At 39.7% G+C, this 23,965-nt stretch overlaps 2 protein-coding genes across 3 annotated transcripts; both read right to left on the bottom strand.

Moving 5' to 3' along the window:
- Positions 1–1,815: 1,815 nt before the first annotated feature.
- LOC118830291 (normal mucosa of esophagus-specific gene 1 protein-like) lies at positions 1,816–7,331 on the bottom strand. Its single transcript, XM_036737225.1, has 5 exons — positions 7,267–7,331; positions 7,023–7,082; positions 6,819–6,904; positions 5,780–5,840; positions 1,816–2,068 (listed from the first exon to the last, which is right to left on the bottom strand). Exons 2-5 carry the CDS (start codon positions 7,056–7,058, stop codon positions 2,000–2,002), a joined length of 252 nt encoding a protein of 83 aa, XP_036593120.1. The 5' UTR covers positions 7,059–7,082; positions 7,267–7,331; the 3' UTR covers positions 1,816–1,999.
- Positions 7,332–12,968: 5,637 nt separating this feature from the next.
- On the bottom strand, positions 12,969–22,514 carry C8H15orf48 (chromosome 8 C15orf48 homolog). Of its 2 annotated transcripts, none has more exons than XM_036769658.1 (5): positions 22,203–22,431; positions 18,339–18,401; positions 18,126–18,211; positions 16,561–16,621; positions 12,969–13,454 (listed from the first exon to the last, which is right to left on the bottom strand). In XM_036769658.1, the coding sequence occupies exons 2-5, from the start codon at positions 18,372–18,374 to the stop codon at positions 13,386–13,388; spliced, it is 252 nt and encodes an 83-aa protein (XP_036625553.1). In that variant the 5' UTR covers positions 18,375–18,401; positions 22,203–22,431; the 3' UTR covers positions 12,969–13,385. The 2 variants fall into 2 exon arrangements, with proteins under 2 accessions (XP_036625553.1, XP_036625554.1); XM_036769659.1 differs by having other exon boundaries at positions 12,970–13,454; positions 22,349–22,514.
- Positions 22,515–23,965: the final 1,451 nt, after the last annotated feature.

Raw genomic sequence — 23,965 nt, 5'->3', positions numbered from 1 at the left:
TAAATTTCTACACCCCACTGCCTGTGTATCTTATTTTCTAGTGGCGTGCAAAAACTTTTGTTTTTGAACATCTGTTTTTAAAACTTTGAGATCCAAATTCTCTCCCCTCTTCCCTTCCCACCCACCCTCCCTAAGAAGTCAAGCAATTCAACATAGGCCACATGCGTATCATTGTGTATAACCCTTCCACAATACTCATGTTGTGAAAGACTCATTTTCTCCCTTGACCCTGTCCCTTTTTGAAAGTGTTTGGTTTTGATTACCTCCTCCCCCATCTGCCCTCCCTTCTATCATCCCCCTTTTTTATCTTCTTCCTCCTCCTTTCCTGTGGGGTAAGATTCCCAATTGAGTATGTATGGTATTCCCTCCTCAGGTCAAATCTGATGAGAGCAAGATTCACTCATTCCCCCCTCACCTGCCCTCTCCCCTCCTCCCACAGAACTGCTTTTTCTTGCCACTTTTATGCAAGATAATTTACCCCATTCTATCTCTCCCTTTCTCCCTCTCTCAATATATTCCTCTCTCATCCCTTAATTTGATTTTATTTCTTTTAGATATCATCCCTTCATCTTCAACTCACCCTGTGCCCGCTCTATACACACATACCTACATACACACACACACACACACATATACCTATATTATATATATATATATATGCATATTCCCTTCAGCTATCCTAATACTGAGGTCTCATGAATCATACGTCATCTTTCCATGTAGGAATGTAAACAAAACAGTTCAACTTTAGTAAGTCCCTTATGATTTCTCTTTCTTGTTTACCTTTTCATGCTTCTCTTGATTCTTGTGTTTGAAAGTCAAATTTTCTATTCAGCTCTGGTCTTTTCACTGAGAAAACTTGAAAGTCTTCTATTTTATTGAAAGTCCATATTTTGCCTTGGATCAAACCTTTTTCATTAGTATTACATCTGTTATGGTGATCTTTGATGTTGCTGTAACATTGTAATTGTTCTGGGGTGCCATGAATTGTACCCATATAAGATGGAACTTAATAAATGTTTATGTCCTGACTGCTCCACTCTCCCTCTCCTTGTCCCTCCCTATTCCTTGAGATACAACAATGTTGAAATTAGACCAATTAATAACCTTACAATTAATAACCAATTGATAGCCTTCAAGTGAGGCAAATTTCATTGTCTTGTTTTAAGAAATTGCCACAGCCAACCCAATCTTCAGTAACTTCCAACCTTAATCAGTCAGCAGCCGTCAACATCGAGACAAGACCTTCCACCAGCAAAAAGATTAAAAAACTCACTGAAGGCTTAGATTATAGCATTTTTAAACAATAAAGTATTTAACTAAGATGATATGTACATTTTTAGTAATATAGTGTAAGCATAACTTTTACATACAACGGGAAACCAAAAAATTCATGTGACTCACTTTATTGAGATATTAGCTTTATTGCAGTGGTCTGGAACTAAACCTGCAATATCTCTGAAGTACGTCTTTATAAACCAATGAAATCAAGGATCCTCAAAATATCAAGTTAAGTAACAGCTCTATTAGGCTAAATGTAATAATTTTTACATTTCAACTGGAAAGATGTGTGTGAAAAGTTATTATGGGGTTCTTAAATGGAAATGTATTTCAAATATAAAAATTAAAATTATAAAGCAATTTCTGTATATATATATATATATTTTTTTTTGATTAGATACATGACTCATCAATTCAATGATGAAATAAATATTTACCCAACCTTTGGGGAAAAAACATTTGTTGTAGTAGACAATTTATCTTACAAGTCGTTATACATTTGCCCCCCAAAGAATACATAAGTACAAATAAATGCGAACAATCCTCATGAATATTTTAATGAGCTACATACATTTTATACAAAAAGGAATTCAGAGACCAAAATGTAGGGAGACCCTAAAAATGTAGCAGAAGCACTTCCGCACACTGGTTTCAGTAGTATAGTTTGTGCAGAAATGTTTCCGCTAGATTCATAGAGTGTTCTTTAGATGAAGACTCTTCATTTGGTCAACTGTTTGACAGTCTGCAGTTCTTCAATAGGCTCCCACTTTTGGTTAATTGTGACAAGCTATTTTAAAAAAACACACACACACACATACAGAGAACATTATTTCAGAAAGAGCTCTAAAATAAAAAACTGCCTTTTTATAATTAACCATTTATGAAATGCTCACTATTACTTACTACTATGAAATGCTCATAAGACACTGTACTTAGCCCTAGCACAGAAGTGTATATCCTCTTCCCAAAAAGAAACCCAGAATTTATACTGATCTAGAGCTTATAAGAAATTGTCCATAACGGAGTGAGATTGTAAGAAGAAATAAGGACAACTAAAAAGGGCCTTTTGGGATATGTTTGGAAGAACAGAGAAGACTGAAGGTCATTGCTTAGGACCAATATAATCGTGTTAAGAGATGACAGAAATTCAAACAGTTTCTGTTTGGCTTGTCTGTTACATCACTGAGAATTATCTTAAAATTGGAAAGAGTAAAACAAAAATCATTTAAAGATAATTAGAGTTCAGAACAGGTTGAGATACGAAATGCTTCAAAACGAGTTAAAATCTTTGATCATGAGAGGTTCAGGGTTTAATTATTTTTGTGACATAGACTCCATTGGCAATCTTGTGAAGCCTATGGATTCCTTCTCAGAATGTTTTTAATTCCTAAAATAAAATACAAAGGAAACCAGGGATATTGGAATTTGCTTCTCTCTATTTCTATATGTATATAAAGAGATCTGTGTGCATGTTTACACACATTCGCATTCCCTAAGTTAAGAAACTCCTAGCCTAAATGTATTATTTATGAAGATATTAAAGGACTTGGATTTATGAAAGCATCACAGGAAAAAAATTCTCAGTAATATGAGCAATGCAATCGAAAGCAAAACTTTTAGGTATATACTCTACCCTTGGGCCCCAAGGAAGACAATGATTAAAAACAAAGGTCTTATGGGCACCATGATATTTATAGCAGCCCTTTCAGTATTAGCAAAGAACTGGAAACAAGTAGATGTCTTGACTAGGGGACAGCTAAACAATATTGCTGAGCTGTAAGAAATGAAGAATATGATGAACACAGAGAAGCATGGGAGGAGTTCTAGGAATTAATGAAAAGTAAAATAAGGAAACAATATACATAATGGACTAGGACAACAATGTTAAAGGGAAGAAAAAAATAAGAGAAAATGAACTATGCAAATTATAATGACTAAGCTCAGTCAAGGCAGAACCATGAGGAGCATCTTTCTCTGATTTTTTTAAACTATCCATCTATTTTTTATTTTATTTTTGCAAAGGCAATTGAGGTTAAGTGACATGATCACAGTCACACAGCTAGGGTCAAGTGTCTGAGGCTGGATTTGAACTCAGGTCCTCCTGACTCCAGGGCCAGTGCTCTATCTGCTGTACCACCTAGCTTGGTCCCATCTACTTGTTTTTAACATTCATTTAACTTTCAGTTCCAAATTGTCTCCTTTCCTCTGGTCCTTCTCCCACACATTGAGAAGGTAAAAAATACTATACTCATTATACAAATGAAGTCATGCAAAACATTTCCTATTAGCCATGCTGCAAAAAAAAAAAAAAAAGCAAGCAATGAAAAAAAGTATGCTTTAATCTGTACTCAAGAGTTCATTGGTTCTCTTTCCCTGCAAGTAGAAAGCATTTTTCATCACGAGTTTTTCAGAATTGTCCTGGAGTGCCCTCATAACATCTTATAGCACAATTTCTTCCATCACAATCATATACCACAATCTTTTTGGTCATTGCCCAATTGATAGACATTCTCTCAATTTCCAATTCTTTGCCACCATAAAAAGAGCTGCTACCAACATATATTTTTTTTAACATATAGGACCTTTTCCTTTTACCTCGTTCTATAGTCCATTGGGCATAGTTTCAAACTGTTTAGAATGTTTGGACCAGATCGCAATGCTTTCAACAGTGTATTAGCATGCCTGCTTTCCCACATCTCCTTCAGCATTTGTCATTTTCCTTTTCTGTTATGTTAACCAATCTGGTGAGTTTTATTTTTTTAATTTGCATTTCTCTAATCAATAGTGATTTAGAGTATTTTTCCATATAACTATTGATAACTTTGATTTCTTCTGAAAACTGCCAGTTCCTATCATTTATCAATTGGGGAATAGCTCTTATTTTTATAAAATTTGGCTCATTTCCCTATACATGACAAATTTGCTGAAATTTTTTTTCCTATTTCCTGCTATCCTTCTAATTTTGGCTGAATTGGTTTTGTTTATGCAAAAACTTTTAAATTTCATACAATCAGAATTATCCATTTCATTTCCTGTGATCCTCTCTATTTCTTGTTGTTCATAAAGTCTGGCAAGTAAATTTTTCCATGTTTTCCTACTTTCCATGTTTTCCATGATATCACCCTTTGTCTAAATTGTATACCCATTTTGACCTTATCTGAATGTACAGTGTGAGATGTTGGTCTATGCTTAGTTCCAGCCAAACTGCTTTTGAGTTTTTCCTAGCAATTTTTGTCAAATACTGAATACTTGCTTCTAAAGCAACTAGATTTCTATGATCACTTACTATGAACATTTACTAATCTATTCCACTGACCAACCAATCAACTTCTTAGCCAGTACCAAATTGTTTTGATGATTACTGCTTTGTAATATAATTTGAAATCTAGTACTGCTAGGTCAGCTTCTTTCACGCTTTTTTCATTGATTACCTAGATATGATTGGCCTTAAAAGTCTGGAGGACAATGAAAAGGATGAATACAGAAAAGCACAGCAAGCTACATGAACTGATGCAAAAAGCAGTCAGCAGAACCAGGAAGACAATATACATCAAGACTACAGCAAAGTAAAAAGACAACAAAAAAACATTTACACCTTATGCCACATAATTATCCATAATGTACATTTAGGCACAAGTAGTCCAGAAACAAACTTTTCAATCTAAGCCATTTCTAGCTGAGAAAAACGTGTGGCATAGTCCACCCACCCTTGGAGATCCCTTTCCCAGTGAAATATGAAGTAAGTTTTTAGGACTCTTGATCGAAGAAAGTTATAATAAGTTAAAATACAGTTTAGTGATCGTGGTCCAAAGCAATAAGTCACTGATTCTTTCCTTGGCCACTTCCCCACCCCCGACCCCCACCCCCATGAGGCTTCCATGTGGAGTAACCAAGAACAATTCATACCTCTAAACAAATCTGAACCCTTTCTCAATAAATGGAGGACAACTTCCATTTCATGGAACTTTCTTTTAGAATGTTGCAGACCAACTGATTCCACGGATAGAAAAAAGGAGACTAAACTTAAATGAGTGAATAGCCAATGGGTGTGGAGGAGGGCAATTTATCCTAAGTTTGACTATCACTTTTAATCCATTTCCCAAAGAAAGGTCTTTTATTACTCCCTAATCCACCCTAAGGATACAAGTCTGGAAAGGGATTTGACCTATGACTTATTTCTTAAGATTCCCTTAAGTATTCAAGAACAAGTTGGATGATGACCTGTCAGAGAAGCTTTAGAAAGGATTTCTCAAGTCGGGGACAATTTGGATTAAATGACACCTAAATCTCCAACTCTACAGATCTCATTTATCCTCACAGGAATAATGTTTTCCCTATGTAGTAGTTAGAACTATGTTGCAATATTCATTATTTGGCACAAGACAGCTATAACACACACTTATCAATTCTATTATTAATTCTTAATCTTATTTTGCTTAAATAAGTTCCTATATTTTGGGCCTAAATTGACTTGTCAAGTTATTTTATCAGTCAGTACCTTTTGAGGCTTGGAAGGATTCACATTTTCCCATGGTTCTGGATTTGTGTGTCTGTTAACACTAAAAAACAATTGTGAAATTTAGATGACATTGTGACATCATAACCTCAAGACTTTTTATTTTAAAACGGACACAGTTCCACTTTGGGAACATCCAACACGCATTTATTTAATCTATCTTTTAACACCAGTTGCATAGAATTGACTTAGTCAAGAACTGCTAAGTCACCTGAAGCAACCACCGGTGGTATTAGGTTCACACATTTCAATTTGGCTAGAGATGATATGTGCCCAGCTATGTATCTTGAAACAATTCCTATCCTACTCTACTGTAGAGCTCCGCGGGAGCAAAAAGCGAGCTCACTCCCCCTAGGTAAGCAGTTTTCTCTTTCTCCCTTCAGCTGAGCAGACTACTGGTAGCTTAAACCAAACACTAGCCTGGGAGAACAAGGAAAGGGAAACTAAGGGGGAGTAGGTTCCAAAGGGATCATATACAATAGCACCAAATTCCAAGCTGAGAATAAGATTCAATTGCCAGCCTGTTGAGTATTGCATCGGGAATCTATTTGTAACAGCTTTTCAAAAATGGAAAAATATCTTATGAATGAAATCATTATTTTATGAAGCAATTCTCAAAACTGCATTTTTTAAAAATCTTTTTTAAATTTAGAATTTGAAATATAAATTCCAAAATTGTGCCCCATTTGAAATCATGGATTAAAAAGTATTTGTAAAAAAGTTAAACTAATGAATTTCTCAATTTTTTTATCTTTATGAATTTGAAAAATTTTCCCAGCTTTGACTTCATGTCCAGAAACGGCTATTCTCACACCAGAAAGAATAAATAAATGAAGCATTTGTTAAGCTTTATGTGCAAAACTCTGAGAACTACATTCAAAAGCCAATCCTAGCTTTCCATAAGCTCACATTCTACCGCCCGAAGACAACGCAAATAAGAAAATTGGGGGACTTTTCACAATCCAGATATCAACCTAAAGACAAACCTAAAGTCTCCCAACTACATTCCCGTCTTACTTACATCACATCAGCTTTGAGAAGGGAATATATGGACATGTAGGCTGCTCCAAATCCAGCAACACCCACAAACGCGATCAAAGGAATAAGCTGATGGACAAAATATTGTAAAAGAAATATCTTCAGAGGACTCTTTAAAATATTAAATGACCCAGGATAATAAACTTTGCTTATTGTAATAATGTAAAAAAAAAATGCCAATACTTACTTCTTTCTTTTTCATTACGAGTTGGAAGACGTTCATGATTGCGACTTTTGGGGTGACGGTCTAGAACAAAGAAGCTCAGTTATTGGTCAAACGAGTCACTGATACCCCCAAATAAGTACCTGCATCCGATGCCTGTAAAGGGCAGTCCCTACCCACCCACCACTCACTACCAAAACAAACAAACAAAAAAATGGAATAGTCTAAAGATTTCTAGTTGCAGCCGAGGACGATAAAACGACCCAACCTTTGCCAACCAGCTAGGACGGACGACCAGGTATTTGAGCGACGGTTGCTACAGCTGAGAACTGCATCCAGGATGCTTGCAGCCTTTAAACTTTATATACCGAAGATTACGCATCCGGAAGAAGGCCGGCCAAAGCCCTAGTCATAGGTTGGTCACTTAATTTCATTTCCTAAAGGGCACTTCCCTCTCTCCACCTCCCCAGACTGTCTTTAGGTTTGTGAGTCCCGGGGCGTAACTAGATCAAGTATGCTTTTTTAAGATTAAGTATAGGAGAGAGAAACAAAACGTAGTCCTCACGCCCCCTGCCGGAAACGGAATAATTTCAGGTGTGCGGCAAGCGAGCTCCAGGTATCTCTTCCCAGCCTCAACTTTCCAACCCTCTCCAGCGCGCGCCCGCTGGGAACCTAGGCTTGGGTGCTTTGGCTTCTGGAACGGATTTAAGGAACGCAGGAGAGTGTGGTGGGACCGTGAGAATTATTTTATTATATTGTACAGCGGAAAAGAGGGCGAATAGGCGATTCGGTTGGTTAGTGAGTGGTGTGAAGCCAGTGGAATCTGATCAATCAATTGGTCAGAAAACTATGAGCCAGACAGCTGCGGACACCAAAAAAAAAAAAAAAAAAAAAAAAGGCAAAAGACTGCCTCTGCCCTCAAGGAGCTTATAATCTAATGGGTGAGACAACATACAAATATATACCAAGTAAACCATATACAGAATAAATAGGAAATAATTAAAAGAGGCACTGCAATTAAGAGAGATTAAGAAAGGTTTCCTCTAGATGGTGGAATTTTAGATTGGGACTTAAAAGAAGCCGAGGAGATCAATATTTGAGAGAGGAGGAGGGAGAGTGTTTCCAGGCATTGAGGACAACCAGAGAAAATGCCCAAAGATGAGAGATGGAACAGCCAGGAGGCCAGTGTCACTGTATCGAAAAGTACTTGTCAGGGGGTAAGGGGTGAGCAGACTGAAAGGTAGGAGGGGGTTAGGTTATGAAGGGCTTTGAATGCCAAAAAGAGAATTTTGTATTTGATCCTATAGGCAAAAGGAAATCACTGGAGTTTATTGAGTGGGGGGGAAATGGGGGGGTGGGACCGGATATGATCGGACCTGCTTTTAGGAAATTCACTTTAGTGATTTGAATGGAGGATGGATTGAAGTGGGGAGAGACTTGGGGCAGCCAGATCCACCCACACTTATCACAATAATCCAGGTGTAAGGTGATGAGGGCCAAGCACCAGAGGTGACAGCCTCAGAGGAGAAAAGGAAGTGTATTTAGTAGATGCTGCAAAAGTGAAATCGACTGGCCTTGGCAACAATTTAGATAATGGAGGGGAGACATACTGAAGAATTCAAGGTGACTCCTTTTTTGCAAACCTGGGGAATCGAGACGATGGTGTGGCCCTCTACAGTAATAGAGAAAGTAGCAGGTGGGAAGTGTTTAGTAGGAAAGATAATGAATTGTGCTCTGATCAGCGTGTGGAATCTGCTTCATCTGTTGAATTGGGCTGATTTTTCTAAGAAAAAAAAATGCTCTATGCACAAAAATATTTCTATCTTTTTTTTAAGTGACAAAGAATAGGAATCGAAGGGATGTTCATAAATTGGGAAATTGATTAACAAGTTATGGTATATAAATTCGATCGAATACTATTTATCAGTCGAATGACTAACCAGAAGACTAAGGCTGAAGCATTTTCTCCACTTTTACAGAGGTGAAGGACTTTTTTTTTTAATATGGCCAATGTAGAAAGTTGTTTAGATTGATTCTACAAATTTGTTGGTTTTTTCCTCCTAGTGTTCTCAATTGGAGAGGGTGGGGACCGTGGAGGTGGGGGGAGGGGGCGGTGCTCAAGGTCTCGCCGTTAGTTAGTTAGAAGCAGATGTAAGTTCAAGTCTTCCTGACTCCAGGCTCAGCACTGCCACCTAGCTATGACTGGACGTCAAGGCCTCCGAGGTTCCTTCAGACTCTAATCTTGTGATCCGAAGGTCAATTAATAATCCCTAAAACCAATGTAGATTTCCAAAGTGGAAATATAATGAATATGTTCGAAGCTACAGCTACGCTTACGTTTAAAGAGGGAGCACAGCTTCCCTGGCTTTTCCTACATGGCCCTGGGCGAGGTATCTTCTCTGTCTTCCTTCCTTTTGTGGGTTCTCTTCTTTATCCCTTACATTGTAAACTTCCTCAGAACAGGGACTGCTTTTTTGTTGTTGTTGTATTTGGATCCCCAGCACTTAGCACAGTAGTGGGGGAAGGGGGCATTTAGTAAGCACCTAATTAATGTTTATTGACTGACACCTCAACCCCAACTTCTCACCAGCTTTGTAATTCAACTATGTGCATTTTTCCACAGATATCCATTTCCTATTCACACTCAAAACTCAGGCCAAGCACCATAGCTTTTGAAAGGTAAAAGCCCTTCAATGAACACCATCTAGGTTCACTGTTGGTGTATCCAGTCTCAAAGCACTTTGGCCTGGGAAGGGGAAATAAGAGGGTGGGCAGGTTAAGAAAGAGATGAGTTCTAAGGCCCCCACCCCCAACCCAAATGCTTTGTGCATGTACAAAAATATTTCTAGCTTTCTTTTTTTTGAAGTAGCAAAGAATGGGAATTTGAGCATGCTTATAAACCGGGAAATTGATGAACAGGTTATGGTATATAAATGTGATGGAATACTGTTATGCTAAAAACTCTTGTCAGTCTAATGACTTCCAGAGGACTAAGAATAAAAACATGTTAGGTGACTTTTAACAGAGGCAGACTCATTGTTTTTGGACTTGGCCTGTGTGAAAAGTTGTTTGGATTGCAATCCCATTTAAGTTGTAAATTCCTTCAGGGCAGACACTATCTTTTGCCTTTCTGTATCCTCAGGGCTTAGGGAAGAGCCTGGCACATGGTAGGCCTTAATAAATCTTGATTGATTGATTGGTTTTACTTGTTTGTAATGTCTCGTATTCTCAACTGGAGGGTGGGCTTGGAGTGAGAGTATGCCCAGAATCACAGAGTTAGAGGGTCTGAGGCTGTATGTGAAGGAGTCAGGTCTTCCTGATTCCAGGCTTAGACTTCCCACTGCGTGGCCTAGCTGTGGCTGGATTTGATGGCCTTTAGAGATCCCTTAGATCTCTAGCTCAGACAATAATCCCTAACATCAATGTGGTCTTCCAAAGAAGAAATACTTAATAGAGATAATCAAGGACATGAATGGAAGCTACATCTAAACCTCCATTTAAGGAGTGAGCCCAGCTCAGAGCTTCAATCATTTTTCACTTGGCTGCACTACTTTGGGCTTTCTGTGACTTTTCCACCCTGACACAGGATGCTCATTGTTGGGAAAACCTCACCATCTAGCAGGACCCATCAGCCTTGAGACTACACATCATAGTCAACCTCTGTCCTGATTATAGGGTGGAGCCATGAACTCTAAAACCTCCATTTGAGGGAACATAGCTCAGGACTTCTTTCTCACCTGGCTGCACTATTTTGGGATTTGACTTTTTCTATATCCCCATATCAGATATCATCTCTTCCTTCCCCCTCCCCTGCTTTTCAGCTTTCTTTTATATGACCGTCTCCCTCATTAGATTGTAAACTCATGAGAATAGTACTATTTTTTTTTTGTATTTGTATCCCCGGCACTTAGATCTGTGTTTGGCACTTAGTAGGTGCTAAATAAATGTTTATTCACCAAATGACTACTCTGCCCCAGCTTCCCACCAACTTTGTAATTCAACTGCCTACATTTCCATAAATATTCTCCATTTCCTGTTCACATTCAAAATTCACAGCAAAGCACAATAGCTTTTTTAAGGTAAAACTCTTTAACGAATTTTTAAAAAACTGCCTTGGTTCATTGCCTGTGTAACCAGAGTCCTCAAACCCATTGGTATGGAACTTAGTCCTCAGTGATGGAGATTAGGGCCCAGGCCAGCCCTGAGGGTTAGACCCTAGTCTGGGACAGCTATAGCAGTCTCTTCCAGCCCTTCCGTATCTTTGGGCCTTGCAGTCTCTGGCTTCCAGCTTGAGAGAGAATATAGACAATGCCAACCCCACTTCAGGTTCCTGAAGACTCTAGGAAGAAGCCAGTGTGAGAGGAGTTAGTATTCTGCATCGTGTCCTTCTCCTCAGCTTGCTTCCCTTCCCTTGGGGCGAGCTGAGGGCATTTCCCCTTGGGTGAGATCTGGGACTCTTTCTTGGTAAAACCCAGTTACCTCTTTCCCAAAGTTGAGAGCTTCTTTACTCTGTAGTCTGTTACTTTTCCATGTATACTCTCTCTGACTTCTGATTTTCCACCAACTTGGATAAATGGGATTTCTTTGCTATCTGCTATGTGTTATGTTCATTACGGAACGAGTGTTTGGTAAGAAGAGACTCAAGCCTTGGCTATAAAGCATAGGGTCCTCCTTTATGCATTAAGAAAATTAGAGACCAAAGCCACAGTGGTAACAATGCACTTTGCCCTGATCTGGTTTGGAAGCTAGCTATTGTTTGAAAAGTTTCTGAAGTTTTAAACTCTTCTCCACTGCTTCTGGGGCTAACAGGCTCTCTTTTAGGCTATGAAGGTTGGAAAGACAGAACCTGTTAAATAACTGAATATGAGGGAAAAGTGAGGAATTGAGAATGATACCTAGGCTGGGAGGCTTAGAGACCAGGAAGGAGAATGGTGATGCCTTCAACAGAAAGAAGGCATTAAGAAAAGAGGGGAGAACTTGGGGAGACAAGATAATGAGTTCAGGTTTTGGACATGCTGAGTATGTGTCCATAAGACATTTAGTTCAAGATGTCCAATAGGCAGTTGAAGCTGTGACAGTGGAGGTCAGCAGAGAGTTTGAGGTTGGACAAATAGATTTGAGAATATTTGTATAGGGATAATATTTGAATCCATGGGAGCTGATGAGATCACAAAGTGAAACAGTATATAAAGGGAGAAAAACAGAGGCCCTAGGTCAGAGCCTTGGGGGACATCCAGAGTTAGTGACTGTGGAAGCCTGGTAGTATTTAAAAACTGTTCTCATGAAGAAGGATCCTCACTTTAGCTCAAACTGAAGCCTAGAGAGGTTAAGTGACTTGCCCCAGGTCACATGAGTAGTAAATGGCAAAATTGCAATTCCCCCCAGGTTCTATGATTCTGAAGGCTGACACTTCTTCTACTGCACTATACTTACTGTCTTCATTCATTTATTTCTACCACATCTCTGAATGGAAAAGATTCTTATTAATGAGGTCACCTACTTAAGATCATACTTTGAAAATGGACATAAGGCAAGCAGTTGGAAGTGGCTATAGGTTCTTGATGGCTATGCCAAGTATAAGCTGGGAAAACCTCTGGTGATAGATTTTATCTGCCTTCCAAAAATCAGTCTACATTCTATGTAGCTCATCACCAAAAGTCTGACCAACAGATGATGAAATTTTTTTGGCCTCCCCTATTTATTAAAACCATCTACAGAGAGGCTGTGATGTGCATTAGGAAAGTAGTAAATATGTACACCAATGAAATAAAAGATCTCTAAAGTATAGAATTAACAAGAATTAGATGCAATTAATCATTTTTACCTGCTGGCTTTCAATTGTGCAGAAGATGTGAATGGAAAGTACTTAAATTTTATAAAGTTCATGTCAAATACAAAAATTCATATTATAAAGCTGCACATATATTTAGATATTATTATATTAGATATTTTTCTAATGATTGACCGGTTCAATGATGAAATAAATATTTATTTAATCTTTGGAAGAAACTAAACATAGTGCCACTTTATTACAGAATATAATTTACCTTACAAATCATTATAGTTTAATTTAATGAAAGAATACATAGGTACAAATGCATGCAACAATTCTTTCTCATGAATATTCTAATGAACTAACATCGTATATTATATAAAATTCAACTTTACAACAAGACACCAAACATGAGAACGGTATTTTTGGACTAAGTGGATTTTGTTAAGCTTGCCACTTCTAGGGCAAAATGGAATTCCTCATTCAGAGCCCCAAAATGTAAGGAGATCCTAAAAATGTAGCAGAAGCACTTCTGAACACTGGTTTCAGTAGCCTAGTTTGTGAAGAGATGTTGCCGCTAGATTCATAGAGTGCACTTTGCAAGGAGAGTCTTGTCACTTGGTCAACTTTCTGACCTTCTGTAGTTCTTCAACGGGCTTCCACTTCTGGCTAATTGTGATAAACTTAAAAAAAAAGTCACACATAACATTATTTCAGACAGAAAAACTCTAAAATAAGAAATTAGTTTTTTCAATCAACAGCATGTATTAAGTGCTTACTTTAGGCCAGGCATTTTATTAAGCAATGCACAGAGAAGTATATTATATACAAAAAAAGAAATCCAGTATTTGTAATGATCTCAAGCTTGTAGAAATTGCCCATAATGAACCATGACTGTAAGAAGAAATTAGCACAATGAAAAAGTGCCTCTTGTGATATGTTTGGAAGAAGAAGAAGAGAGAAGGCTGAAGTTCACTGCTTGGGACAATAACAGTGATGTTAAGAGTTGACAGCAATTGGAACACAAAGCATCTTACTTCTCTGCTTCATTAAGGAGAATTTCTTGAAACTGGAAAGGGTTAAGCAAAAATGGTTTAGAGGCAGAGTTCACCACAAGTTGAAATGGGTTAAAATCTTTGGTCAAGAAAGAGGTTCTTCACATTTTTTGTATCACGAACCCCTCTGGCTGTCTGGTGATGCCTATGGATCCCTTCTCAGACTAATGTTTTTAAATATATAAAATAAAATACATTAGACTACAAGGGAAATCAGGTACACTGTGATATAGTTCTCTCTATCTCTGTATCTGTCTGTGTCTCTCCCTACATATATGTAAACACACACATACATATAAATATATCTATAAAGACAAGCTTACACTTCCTTGATAAAGAATGCTTGGCCTGGATGAATTATATATCAGGATACTTCAAAGAGCTTGGAATCATGAAAGCATCATTTGTGTTCCCTCAGAAGTCACAGAAAAAGGAGTTCTACCCAAACACTAGACATGGGCAAATGTTCCAATTTGCATAAAAGGAGAGAGGGAAAGAAATAAATTAAGGAAGGTAGAAATTGATACACCTAATATTGGGCAGCTAGGTGATACAGTGGATAGAGAATTGGGCCTGGAGTGAGGAAGACCTGAGTTCAAATCCAGTCTTAGACACTTTCTAGCTATGTGACCCTGGGCAAGTCACTTAACCCTATTTGCCTCAGTTTCTTCATCTGTCAAATGAACTAGAGAAGGAAATGGCAAACCACTCCAGTATCTTTGCCACAAAAATCCCAAATTAGGTCACGAGGAGTTGGACAGAACTGAAATGACTGAACAACAAATATCACTTTCTTGCAACATTCTATAACAAATATTATTAAGTACCTGGTTGGTGTGCACTTAGAAGACAGCAGAAGCTACCATGGGTTCATTCAGAACTGTCATGTCAAACTAATTTCATTTCCTTTTCTGAAAGGGTTACTACATCCCAGGAATACTATAGACTTCAGCAAGACATTTTGATCTAGTATCTCAGTACATCCTTACAGACAAAAGAGAAATGTCAGGGAGATGGTAGTAGCATTTGAGTGACCACAACCAATTTTAGTCACGGATTAAATACAGAACTGAGAAGTTTTCTTTTTTTTTCCTTTTTGGTTTTTTTTTGGCAGGGCAATTGGGGTTAAGTGACTTGCCCAAGGTCACACAGCCAGTACATGTGTCAAGTGTCTGAGGCCAGATTTGAACTCAGGTCCTCCTGACTCCAGGGCTGATGCTCTACTCACTGTCCCACCTAGCTGCTCCAAACTGAGGAGTTTTCAAGTGATCTGGCAAAAAAGTTCTGCTTCCCATTCCACCCATTCTTACCGAGGGCAAGAATGAGAAGATAAAAGTCACTCTAATCCAATCAGAATAACAAAGCAGGGAGAGAGAACTCATTTGATAGGACAGAATCAGTTTTTACAAGATGACTTGAACAAGATGGAACTTAATAAGAACAGGTGTAAAGACCGCTTAAAATATTCGTTTGAAAAAGAGCCAAGTTTTAATTTAGAAATTTAAGGAATCAATGTAATTACTGCCAGGAAAGTAAATGCTCCAAAGGAGGTATAGAGTTGAGAAACCGTCATGCTGTGAATGGAACCATAAATTAGGGCAATCCTTCTGGGCCACAACCTGACAATTTGCAATGAGCCAGAAAATGTTATAATGAAAATGGAAGGATTTTATTAAATGTTAAAAAACCCCTATCAATATAAAAAATATTTTGAAATTAAATATGATCTTTAATGCATTATAAAAGTCACCTTCCCTTAGAGCCACCCATTAAAAGGCACCTTGCACCCTGACAGGAAGAATTCACCATATACATACTATATGAGACAAGGCAGAATATGCTTAAGGGCAAAGGAGAGGAGGAGACCCCCCCAAAAAAGTGGGCCAGGTAAATTTGAAGAAGGAGAGATCATTGTCTGCTGGGAGGATCAAAGAAGTGCTTTATGGTGGCAACTTGGGCACTGAAGAGTATTTATGAGAATTTAAGGGGTTCCAAGGATGGAGACAGCCTTTGCAACGTACAGAAGCAACAATAATACAGGAGCCAAAGAATGTAGGATGAGAATGGAGAACAGCCAGTACATTCTTTAGTTTGACTAAAAGACTGAATGCAGGAGAATAGTTAAAAAAAAAATAACACCAGAAAGATAGTTCAGAGGTAGATTGTGGAGATCCGAAATGCCAGACTAATAAGTTTATATTTCGTTCTCTAGGAAAATAGGAAAACACTGATGATGTTGTTACAAGACAAAGGTCATTAAGAGGACCACATTTTAACTATCTTTGACAAAAGCATGAGAAGGGAACAGGCAGGAAACTATTACATATTAACATAAACAGCCACCAAAATGAATAAGGGACACCGTTCAAATTTGGAATGTGTTAGAATGTGGACTAAATGACAACTAAGGTCTCTTCAGACTCTACAGATGTCATTTATCTTCACATTGATATTAATATTTTCCTGTGTTGTAGGTAAGCATTATTTATTACCTGGAACAAGACAGTTATAAATAAGCATGGTTTTCCTATATGCTTATTCTGATAATCAACAAAGTATTTTTAAAATTTCAAGTGACCAAATTCTGCCAATGGTGGCTTCTAGACTTTCGATTTCCATCATTGCCACATATTGGGTTTAATATTGTTACATACTTTTATTAACTCCATTTGCTTAGAAGAATGCCTATAAATTGGAATTAAATAAATAACTTGATAGCATATTTTATCAGTACCTTTTGTGGCTTGTTAGGATTTATATTTTCCCACGGTTCTGGATTTTTCTTCCTGTTAATGCTAAAAAAAATTATCAAACTAATTAGATAACATTGTGACAATCAAGCATTTATTAATTGCCTACTATATGCCAAGCATTACCTAAACACTGGGGATATAAAAGAAGGCAAAAGACAGTCCCTGCCCACAGGGAGTTTACACTCTAATGACATCATAACCTCAAGATTTTAATTTCAAAATTAACATACTGGGTAAAGGCACAGGAAATATCTATTGGACAATTTTAATTAATTAATTCATTTTTAGTTTTCAAGATTCATTTCAACAAGATTTTGAGTTCCAAATTTTCTTCCCGTCTCTCCCCTCCCCCACACCCCAAGATGGCATGCATTCTGATTACCCCTTCCTCCAGTCTGCCCTCCCTTCTATCACAGTCTCTTATCCCCTTCCCCCTACTTTCTTGTAGGGCAAGACAGATTTCTACACCCTATTGCCTGTATCTCCTGTCTTCCCCAACTAAGCTTTTATTAAACATTTTTTGTGTGCACAGCTACTTAGTTAAGAACTCTAGACATAACTGTCAACTATCCCTACCCCATCCAGGAATTATTCTGTTGTACTGATCAGTCTGGGTTAAAAACTCAGCTTACCCCTGAAGTAAATATACTTTGCCCTTTCTCTCATTAGCTGTAAAACCAAGCACTAACTAGCCTGGAGAATAAAAGGAAAGAAAAAGGGGAGCTGAAAGAGAGTATAGCCTCTTTGGGGGCAGTTAAGTGGCACTGTGGATAGGGCATCAGGCCAGGCAGATCTGAGTTCAAATATGGCCTTACACACTAGCTGTGTGACCCTGGGCAAGTCATTTCACTCCATTTGCCTCAGTTTCCTCATCTGAAAAATAAGGAGAAGCAAATTGCAAGCCACTCTAGTATCTTTGCCAAGAAAACCCCAAATAAGGTCACAAATAGTCCAGACACGACTGAAAAAGGGTGTTTTCTCATAGCTTCTTCTTCTCCTCCATGTTCCAAAGGGGGCATATAGCACCACCAAATCCCAAGCTGAGAATAAATTTCCATTAGCAGCTGAATGATTCGATATTCCATTGGGAAGAAAGATGCTTGTAACAGCTTAAAAATAAAATGGGAAAACAATATCTTTCCATTAAAATTATAATTTGATTATATAAGTCTAATAACTGCATTTTAGGAAATTCTTTGTTAAGTTTAGAAAATGAAAAGTGAAATCCAAAATTGTACCCTATTTGAGGAATCATGGAATAAACAATATTTATAAAAAGTTAAACTAATGAATTTCTGTCATTTTTCTTAATCCTTCTGAATTTAAGGGTTTTCCTCAATTATGAATCTGTCCAAAAATATTCTCACACTAGAAGGAATGAACGAAGAAATAAATAAAGTATTAAGTGATTACCACTGAGGGTACAAACCAATGTAAGGCAATTCCAGCTTTCAAGAAGTTTACATTCTAATAGGAGAGACAACACATGTAAGAGAACTGGGCAATGTTTCACCATCCAGAAATCAATCCAATGCCAATTACTTACATCACATCACTTTTGGAAAGAGAGTACAGCCCCGTATAGGCTGCTCCAACTCCAGCAATACTCACAAATGCGATCAAAGGAATAAGCTAATGGACAAAAAGTTGAAACACCTTCAGATGAGACTTTAAAATGTTAAATGATACAAAATAATAAGATGCTCTTCCTTTAAATATCTACTTACTGTATTAATGTTAAAAAAATGACAATACTTACTTCTTTCTTTTTCATCATGAGTTTAAAGATGTTCATGATTGCAACCTTTGGAGCAGTAGTAGCCTAGGATAAAGAAGCATGGTCATTGTTGGTTTTCCTCTTCTTTGGAGGGGATGGAATTGGGCAGAGACTTGCATTTTACTCAAATAAGATTCTGAAATCAACTTCATTAAAATGCAGGTCTCTAGCATCCAATCACTCACATGTCGTTTGCATGTCATTCACATGTCGACACGTCACTCTTATGGAGTTCACATGTCACTCGCATGTCATTCACGTGCCGCTCATACGTCGTTTGCACGTCACTCCCGTGTCATTCACATGTAGCTCTGTGCAGTTCACCTATCACTCGCATGTTATTCACATGTTACTTGCATGGAGGCAATGTACGGCTTGTGTCGCTCACGTGTCAACACATGTCATTCACGTGGCACTCGCATGTCACTAGCATGTTGGTCACATGTCACGTGTATGTGGCGCACGTCACTCGCATGTGTCTGGTGTGTAGTTCTCATGACATTTGCGTGTTGATCGTGTGTGTTTTGTGTGTGGCTCACCTGTCACATGCCTGTCACTCAACCCGAGGTATACAGTCAATGGCTTCAGCATTCATTGATGATGGTCTGTTGATTATGCTATGGAAGTGTTCAGCCCATCTCTCCAGGATCACGTTCATATCACTAATCAATGTGGCTCTATCACTGCTGAGTAGCTGAAATATACCATGGGTCTTTGACCCATAAATGGTCTCCAGGGCATCATAAAAGCACTTTGGAATGTAACCATCAGTGTAAAACTGAAATTCATCTGTCTTTTTAATGAGCCAAGAATCTCTCTAAGCTTCACTTGTACTTTACTTATAAATTCAAAAAAAAAATTTTTTTTGGAGGAAGGCAGGGCAATTGGGGTTAAGTGACTTGCCCAAGGTCACGCAGCTAGTGTGTCAAGTGACTGAGGTCAAATTTGAACTCAGGTCCTCCTCACTCCAGCGCTGGTGCTCTCACTGCGCCACCTAGCTGCCCTGCTTGTACTTTACTTTTGATGGAGTTAAATGCGGCCTTCTTAGAGATGGGTGAACTATCCTGTAGAGTTCTCATTTTTTTCATTTAACAGCTTCTAAATTTCCTCACCATTTTCATCAAACCAGTCTTGATGTCTGCGAGTGTTCTAGCCCAGATGAGTAAATGCAAAAATCTCTGAAAGGTGCCCACTCCTTTTCTGCTGCACTGTTGCTTTCCCTCCAAGTTAGCAACAAACTCTTCACGCTCAGAAAGCACTCTAATGTGTTGACATTAAGTCTTCTGGTAGATGTCTTGCCTTGGGGTAGCTGTTTTTGCTGAATTTGAATGTTTAACTTGGAAAGGATAAGTCTATGATTAGTCCAGCACTCTGCACCACACATCACCTTCATCACTCTCACATCCTATCTGTCTGTCTCTTCTCCTTACAATGACATGGTCTATTAAATGCCTATGTTTGCAGAGAGGGTGCAACCACAAAGTTTTATTGCATTTAGGTAAACACAAAAAAACAGTGTTGGTAATGAGAAGGTCATGAGACACAAACAAGTAGTAAGTGACTCTTGCTGTTGTTGTTTCCAACTCCATTCCTCCCAAGGGCTTCCTACCATGTCTGTCAGTCTGTGCCTACTCTGGCATTAAAGTTACCCAGAATTATAAGCTTGTCCTCATTTGGCACATTGATGATGAGGGCCTCAAAGTCTTCATAAAAAAATTTTTTTTTTTTTACCACAATAGGGTTCATCATGGTGGGAGCATATGCACTGATGATGGTGGCATGGTGCTTTCCTGCAAGGGGCAATCTCATTGTCACAAGTCTGTCAATCATTTCTTCTGGGGGGCATACAAACTTGTTGATTAATTTTGATTGCAAAAGCTACACCAGCTTTACAATGCTCCCCATCACTTTGGCCACTCCAGAAAAACATGTATCCAGGTCCTATTCTACCTTTCAACCAACTAAAGGCTTACTACGGTGAGGTAGTGAAAGTCTTATACCCATTTCACAGGTGAGAGATGAAGTGATTTGTCCAGGAGCACATAACTACTAAGTATTTGAGGCCTGATTCCAACTCAGATCTTCCTGAATCCAAGTCCAGCACTCTTAACCACTGTGCCACAGAGCTCTTCTAAAACAAACCTAACAAACCTTTCCAAAGAAAGTGCCACTGTCCGAAATAAATTTCAAAGTCCTATCAACCGAAAGGCAACGCTTTGGCCAAATAAAGCCACGTCAATATGGACAGGATCATCACAAATTTTAAGGGCTGCATGCCCCGCTATGATTGAGTAGATTAGAAGGGCCTAGGGAGTGACTTAAAGTATCTTGCTAGGGCACACAGGACTGTCAGAGGTGAGATACTGCCAGAGATCAGAGAATCTAGACCTGGAAGGTATTTAGAGAGACATCCCCCATCCTCTTTGAGAACCAACGATGAACAACAACTCTAAACCCTTCACTTTAGAGGTGAGGAAACTGAGAAGAGAAGGGACTTGCCCAAGGTTATACCAGGAGTAAACAAGGCACAGTGGGTCAAGACAACCTGAGTTCAAATCAGGCCCCAGACACTTACTAGCTGTGCGACCCTCCCTGGGCAAGTCATTTAACCCTGTTTGCCTCAGTTTCCTCATCTGTAAAATGAGCTGAAGAAGGAAATGGCAAACCACCCCTTTGCCAAGAAAACTCCAAATGGGATCACAAAGAGTCGGATATGACTGAAAAAGATTGAACAATACAAGATGACCCATAAGGTCCTTCCAGGTCTAAAATCTATGGTCTATTAAGTACTTCAAGGTTTCCTATTCTTTATCAAATAGAATTCCAAGGCTTGAAAACACCCATATTTGAGCATGCTTATTCAGAGGGAATATCAAGAAAATTCTAGGACTATATAAAGCACCTAAGAAAAATGTTTGTAAACATGCCTTTTTTTTTTTTTTTTTCATTTCCTGCCTCACTATCCTCCTTTGGATTTCTCCATCACGCATCCAGGAACCTCGTCATCCTAAAACAGGACATCAGCCTGGTCCTTTCCCAGTCCTCCATTTCAGGAAGGTGCCCAGGACGGTGATTTCTCCATTTCCTACCCAGCTGGGCTCCTTCCGGTTTCTCCCTCCCGCCTGGCCTCACTGCCCAGCCCCGGGGTGTATCCTCTTCTCCCATTACTGGGTTGTAAGCTCCTGGAGGGCAGGGTTTGTTTGTAACCCTTCCCAGCTCTCCCCTCCCTCCAACCGCTTAGCCCAGTGCCTGGCACAGAGGAGGCCCTTCATGTATGTTTACTGACTGATTGACAAGGCATAGCCCCATTCCTGTTTGTTACCCAAAGAAGACAGGCCCAAAGCAGCCAGGTATCACCGGAACGCTGCTGGCCCAGCCTGTTCTGGAGGGGCTTGTAGGTGACATTCCATGATTTCATTTTGGCCACGGCCATTCACGAAGACCAAGACAGAGAGGCGTCATAATGTCGTTGTTAAGAGAGCTGGCCTTGGAGTCGGGAAGACCTGGGTTCAAGTCCTGACCCTGGGCAAGTCACTTAACTCTAAGTCCCCCAGTCTCTCCAAGACTATACGTTACTGAGGGGTTGCTGTGAAGGGGCGTTTCCATACTGGGAGCTCCCCGTACTGATCAAATTAAAGATTTAGACTAAGGTGTAAGGTGGGGGGGGGGCGTGTCTGCCTCACTGATGGGGAGTTCCTATGTCAACTAAATCAGATACTTTAAAGTATATTAGTTAAAAAAAAATAAAAAAGGATATACAAGCATCCTTCTACGCACACGGCCCGCCCTCCCCTCCAAAACACAGATTCCAAGATGGCGATCCAGAAGGCCGGGCCTCCGTCCTACCCAGGCCTGTGAGGAGAGGAAAGCTTCGGGTCACACTGCACGAGGAGACCCGGCGGCAGCTTTTGGGTGCAGGTCCCACCGCCTCCTCCGCGCCCCTCGCCAGGTGCCTCTAGGCCGCGACCGCAGCCCGGCAGCTCCAGACCCACCTCAGGCAGACCCCGCCTTCCGGAGGCTCTTACTGGCTGGGGCCAGGCAGGAAGCAGCCTCCTGAGGGAGCGCCAGGGCTGTCAATCAAACGATGGGAATTTACCCATGAGCCCTTGGGAGAGCTTTCTTTCACCCCCTTCCCTTCTCTAACTGTCAGGAACTTCTAGAACGTTCCCCACCCACCCCAAGTGACCAGTCTGGCCCATGTGTGCCACTGCAGGGGTGGGGATATTGCTCCACATGCCCTTCTTCCCCGCCCACCCCCATCCACTTGCCCAGTTGGCATTCCCAAGTGCACGGAGCTGCCGACTGGGTGAGACTAGCGTTGTCCAGTTCGAGCTCAACGTGCCTGCCAATGGGTAATCGATCAAAATAAGAAAAGACACAGAGCCTCAGAATACTGGAACTCGCCCATCCCTCTCCACACTTCTTTTAGTAGACCTCAGTGCTTCGCACAGTGCCAGGCACATCAGGGACATGTGATAATTGATTGCCAACTTGACCCAGAAAAGAAATGATTTGCCCAATGAACCACAGCCAGGCAGGGATAGAGCCTGGTCTTGAAGCCAGTGTTCTTTCCTTTAATTTTATCTTAAGCTCGGGTATGTTATTATGTTTTATCCTATTTGGGATGAATATGGGGCAATCCGTGACTTCGAAGTCTTCTATCAAATTCTGAGCAAGATAGGGTCAAAGCTGGCCTTTTCAAAGCTGTGTGGCTGTTGAGGCAGTCCCATTCTCAGGTGGAAGGGAATGGGGTGAAGATGGTGGCCAAAATAGAGTTGAATGTAGACCGAATGACTGGGAAAAATAGATTACTAACCACAGAACTCTTTGCCGTTCAGTTGTTTAAATCCTGTCTGATGCTTCGTGACCCCATTTGGGGTTTTTGTGGCAAAGATATTGGAATCGTTCGTCGTTTCCTTCTCCAGCTCATTTTACAGATGAGGAAACTGAGACAAATATAGTTAAGTGACCTATCCAGGGTTACACAGTTACTAAGTGAGCTCAGGTCTTTGTGACTCCGGGCCCAACACAGAGGGAAAGCAGGCCACAAGGGAACAGAGTCAGAACCAGGTAGGTGTGTCACAGAAACCAAGAAAAGAATGAGTTTCGAGAAATGTTTGGCCATTTATTTCAAGATTGGGGAGGCATAAATATATTTATAGTTAAAAAGGAAGTAGCTATTACAGTGAGAGCTAGCTCTTATATTTTCATATTATTTTCTGTCTTGCCTGAGAGTCGGGAGGAGTAGAAGAAAGATTGCCCCTCCATCGAAGATGGTTGAGGAAAGTCGTATCATTAGGTGGTAAGCCTGGTTTTAGTTAAACAAGGACGGCTAGTGGAAAAACTGAAAGGTGGAAATGGATTTGCTCATAGTAGGACAGTGATTCTAAAGGGTATAATGGAAGCTATTAGGAAGGGGAAGGGGAGACGAAATGAAGCAACCCAAGTTGGACAAGCATGGAAAGGGCATGGGAAACAAAGGACGTTACACCTATGGCAGTGATTGTGTTTAACAAGGATGAAGGAGGCAAGATACTGGGAGGTGGGCTTGAGGGACAGGTTGGCTGTAAGTATGTAGATGGTGGTAGGGGGCTAGGGAGTGGGGATAC

Source organism: Trichosurus vulpecula, chromosome 8, assembly GCF_011100635.1.
Source record: "Trichosurus vulpecula isolate mTriVul1 chromosome 8, mTriVul1.pri, whole genome shotgun sequence".
In the NCBI taxonomy this organism is placed as follows: Eukaryota; Metazoa; Chordata; class Mammalia; order Diprotodontia; family Phalangeridae; genus Trichosurus; species Trichosurus vulpecula.
Note: the sequence above shows the minus strand (reverse complement) of the source record. Positions and strands in the feature narration are given on the sequence as shown.

What these genes read in the sequence shown, in the direction of transcription:
- C8H15orf48 (XM_036769659.1), bottom strand. Translation starts at nt 18,374, where the DNA reads ATGAACATCTTTAAACTCATGATGAAAAAGAAAGAA. An exon ending in TCATGATGAAAAAGAAAGAA is followed by an intron (nt 18,212 to 18,338) that starts GTAAGTATTGTC and finishes TTTGTCCATTAG; the next exon opens with CTTATTCCTTTGATCGCATT. An exon ending in CTTTCCAAAAGTGATGTGAT is followed by an intron (nt 16,622 to 18,125) that starts GTAAGTAATTGG and finishes AATTTTTTTTAG; the next exon opens with CATTAACAGGAAGAAAAATC.
- LOC118830291 (XM_036737225.1), bottom strand. Translation starts at nt 7,058, where the DNA reads ATGAACGTCTTCCAACTCGTAATGAAAAAGAAAGAA. An exon ending in TCGTAATGAAAAAGAAAGAA is followed by an intron (nt 6,905 to 7,022) that starts GTAAGTATTGGC and finishes TTTGTCCATCAG; the next exon opens with CTTATTCCTTTGATCGCGTT. An exon ending in CTTCTCAAAGCTGATGTGAT is followed by an intron (nt 5,841 to 6,818) that starts GTAAGTAAGACG and finishes ATTGTTTTTTAG; the next exon opens with TGTTAACAGACACACAAATC.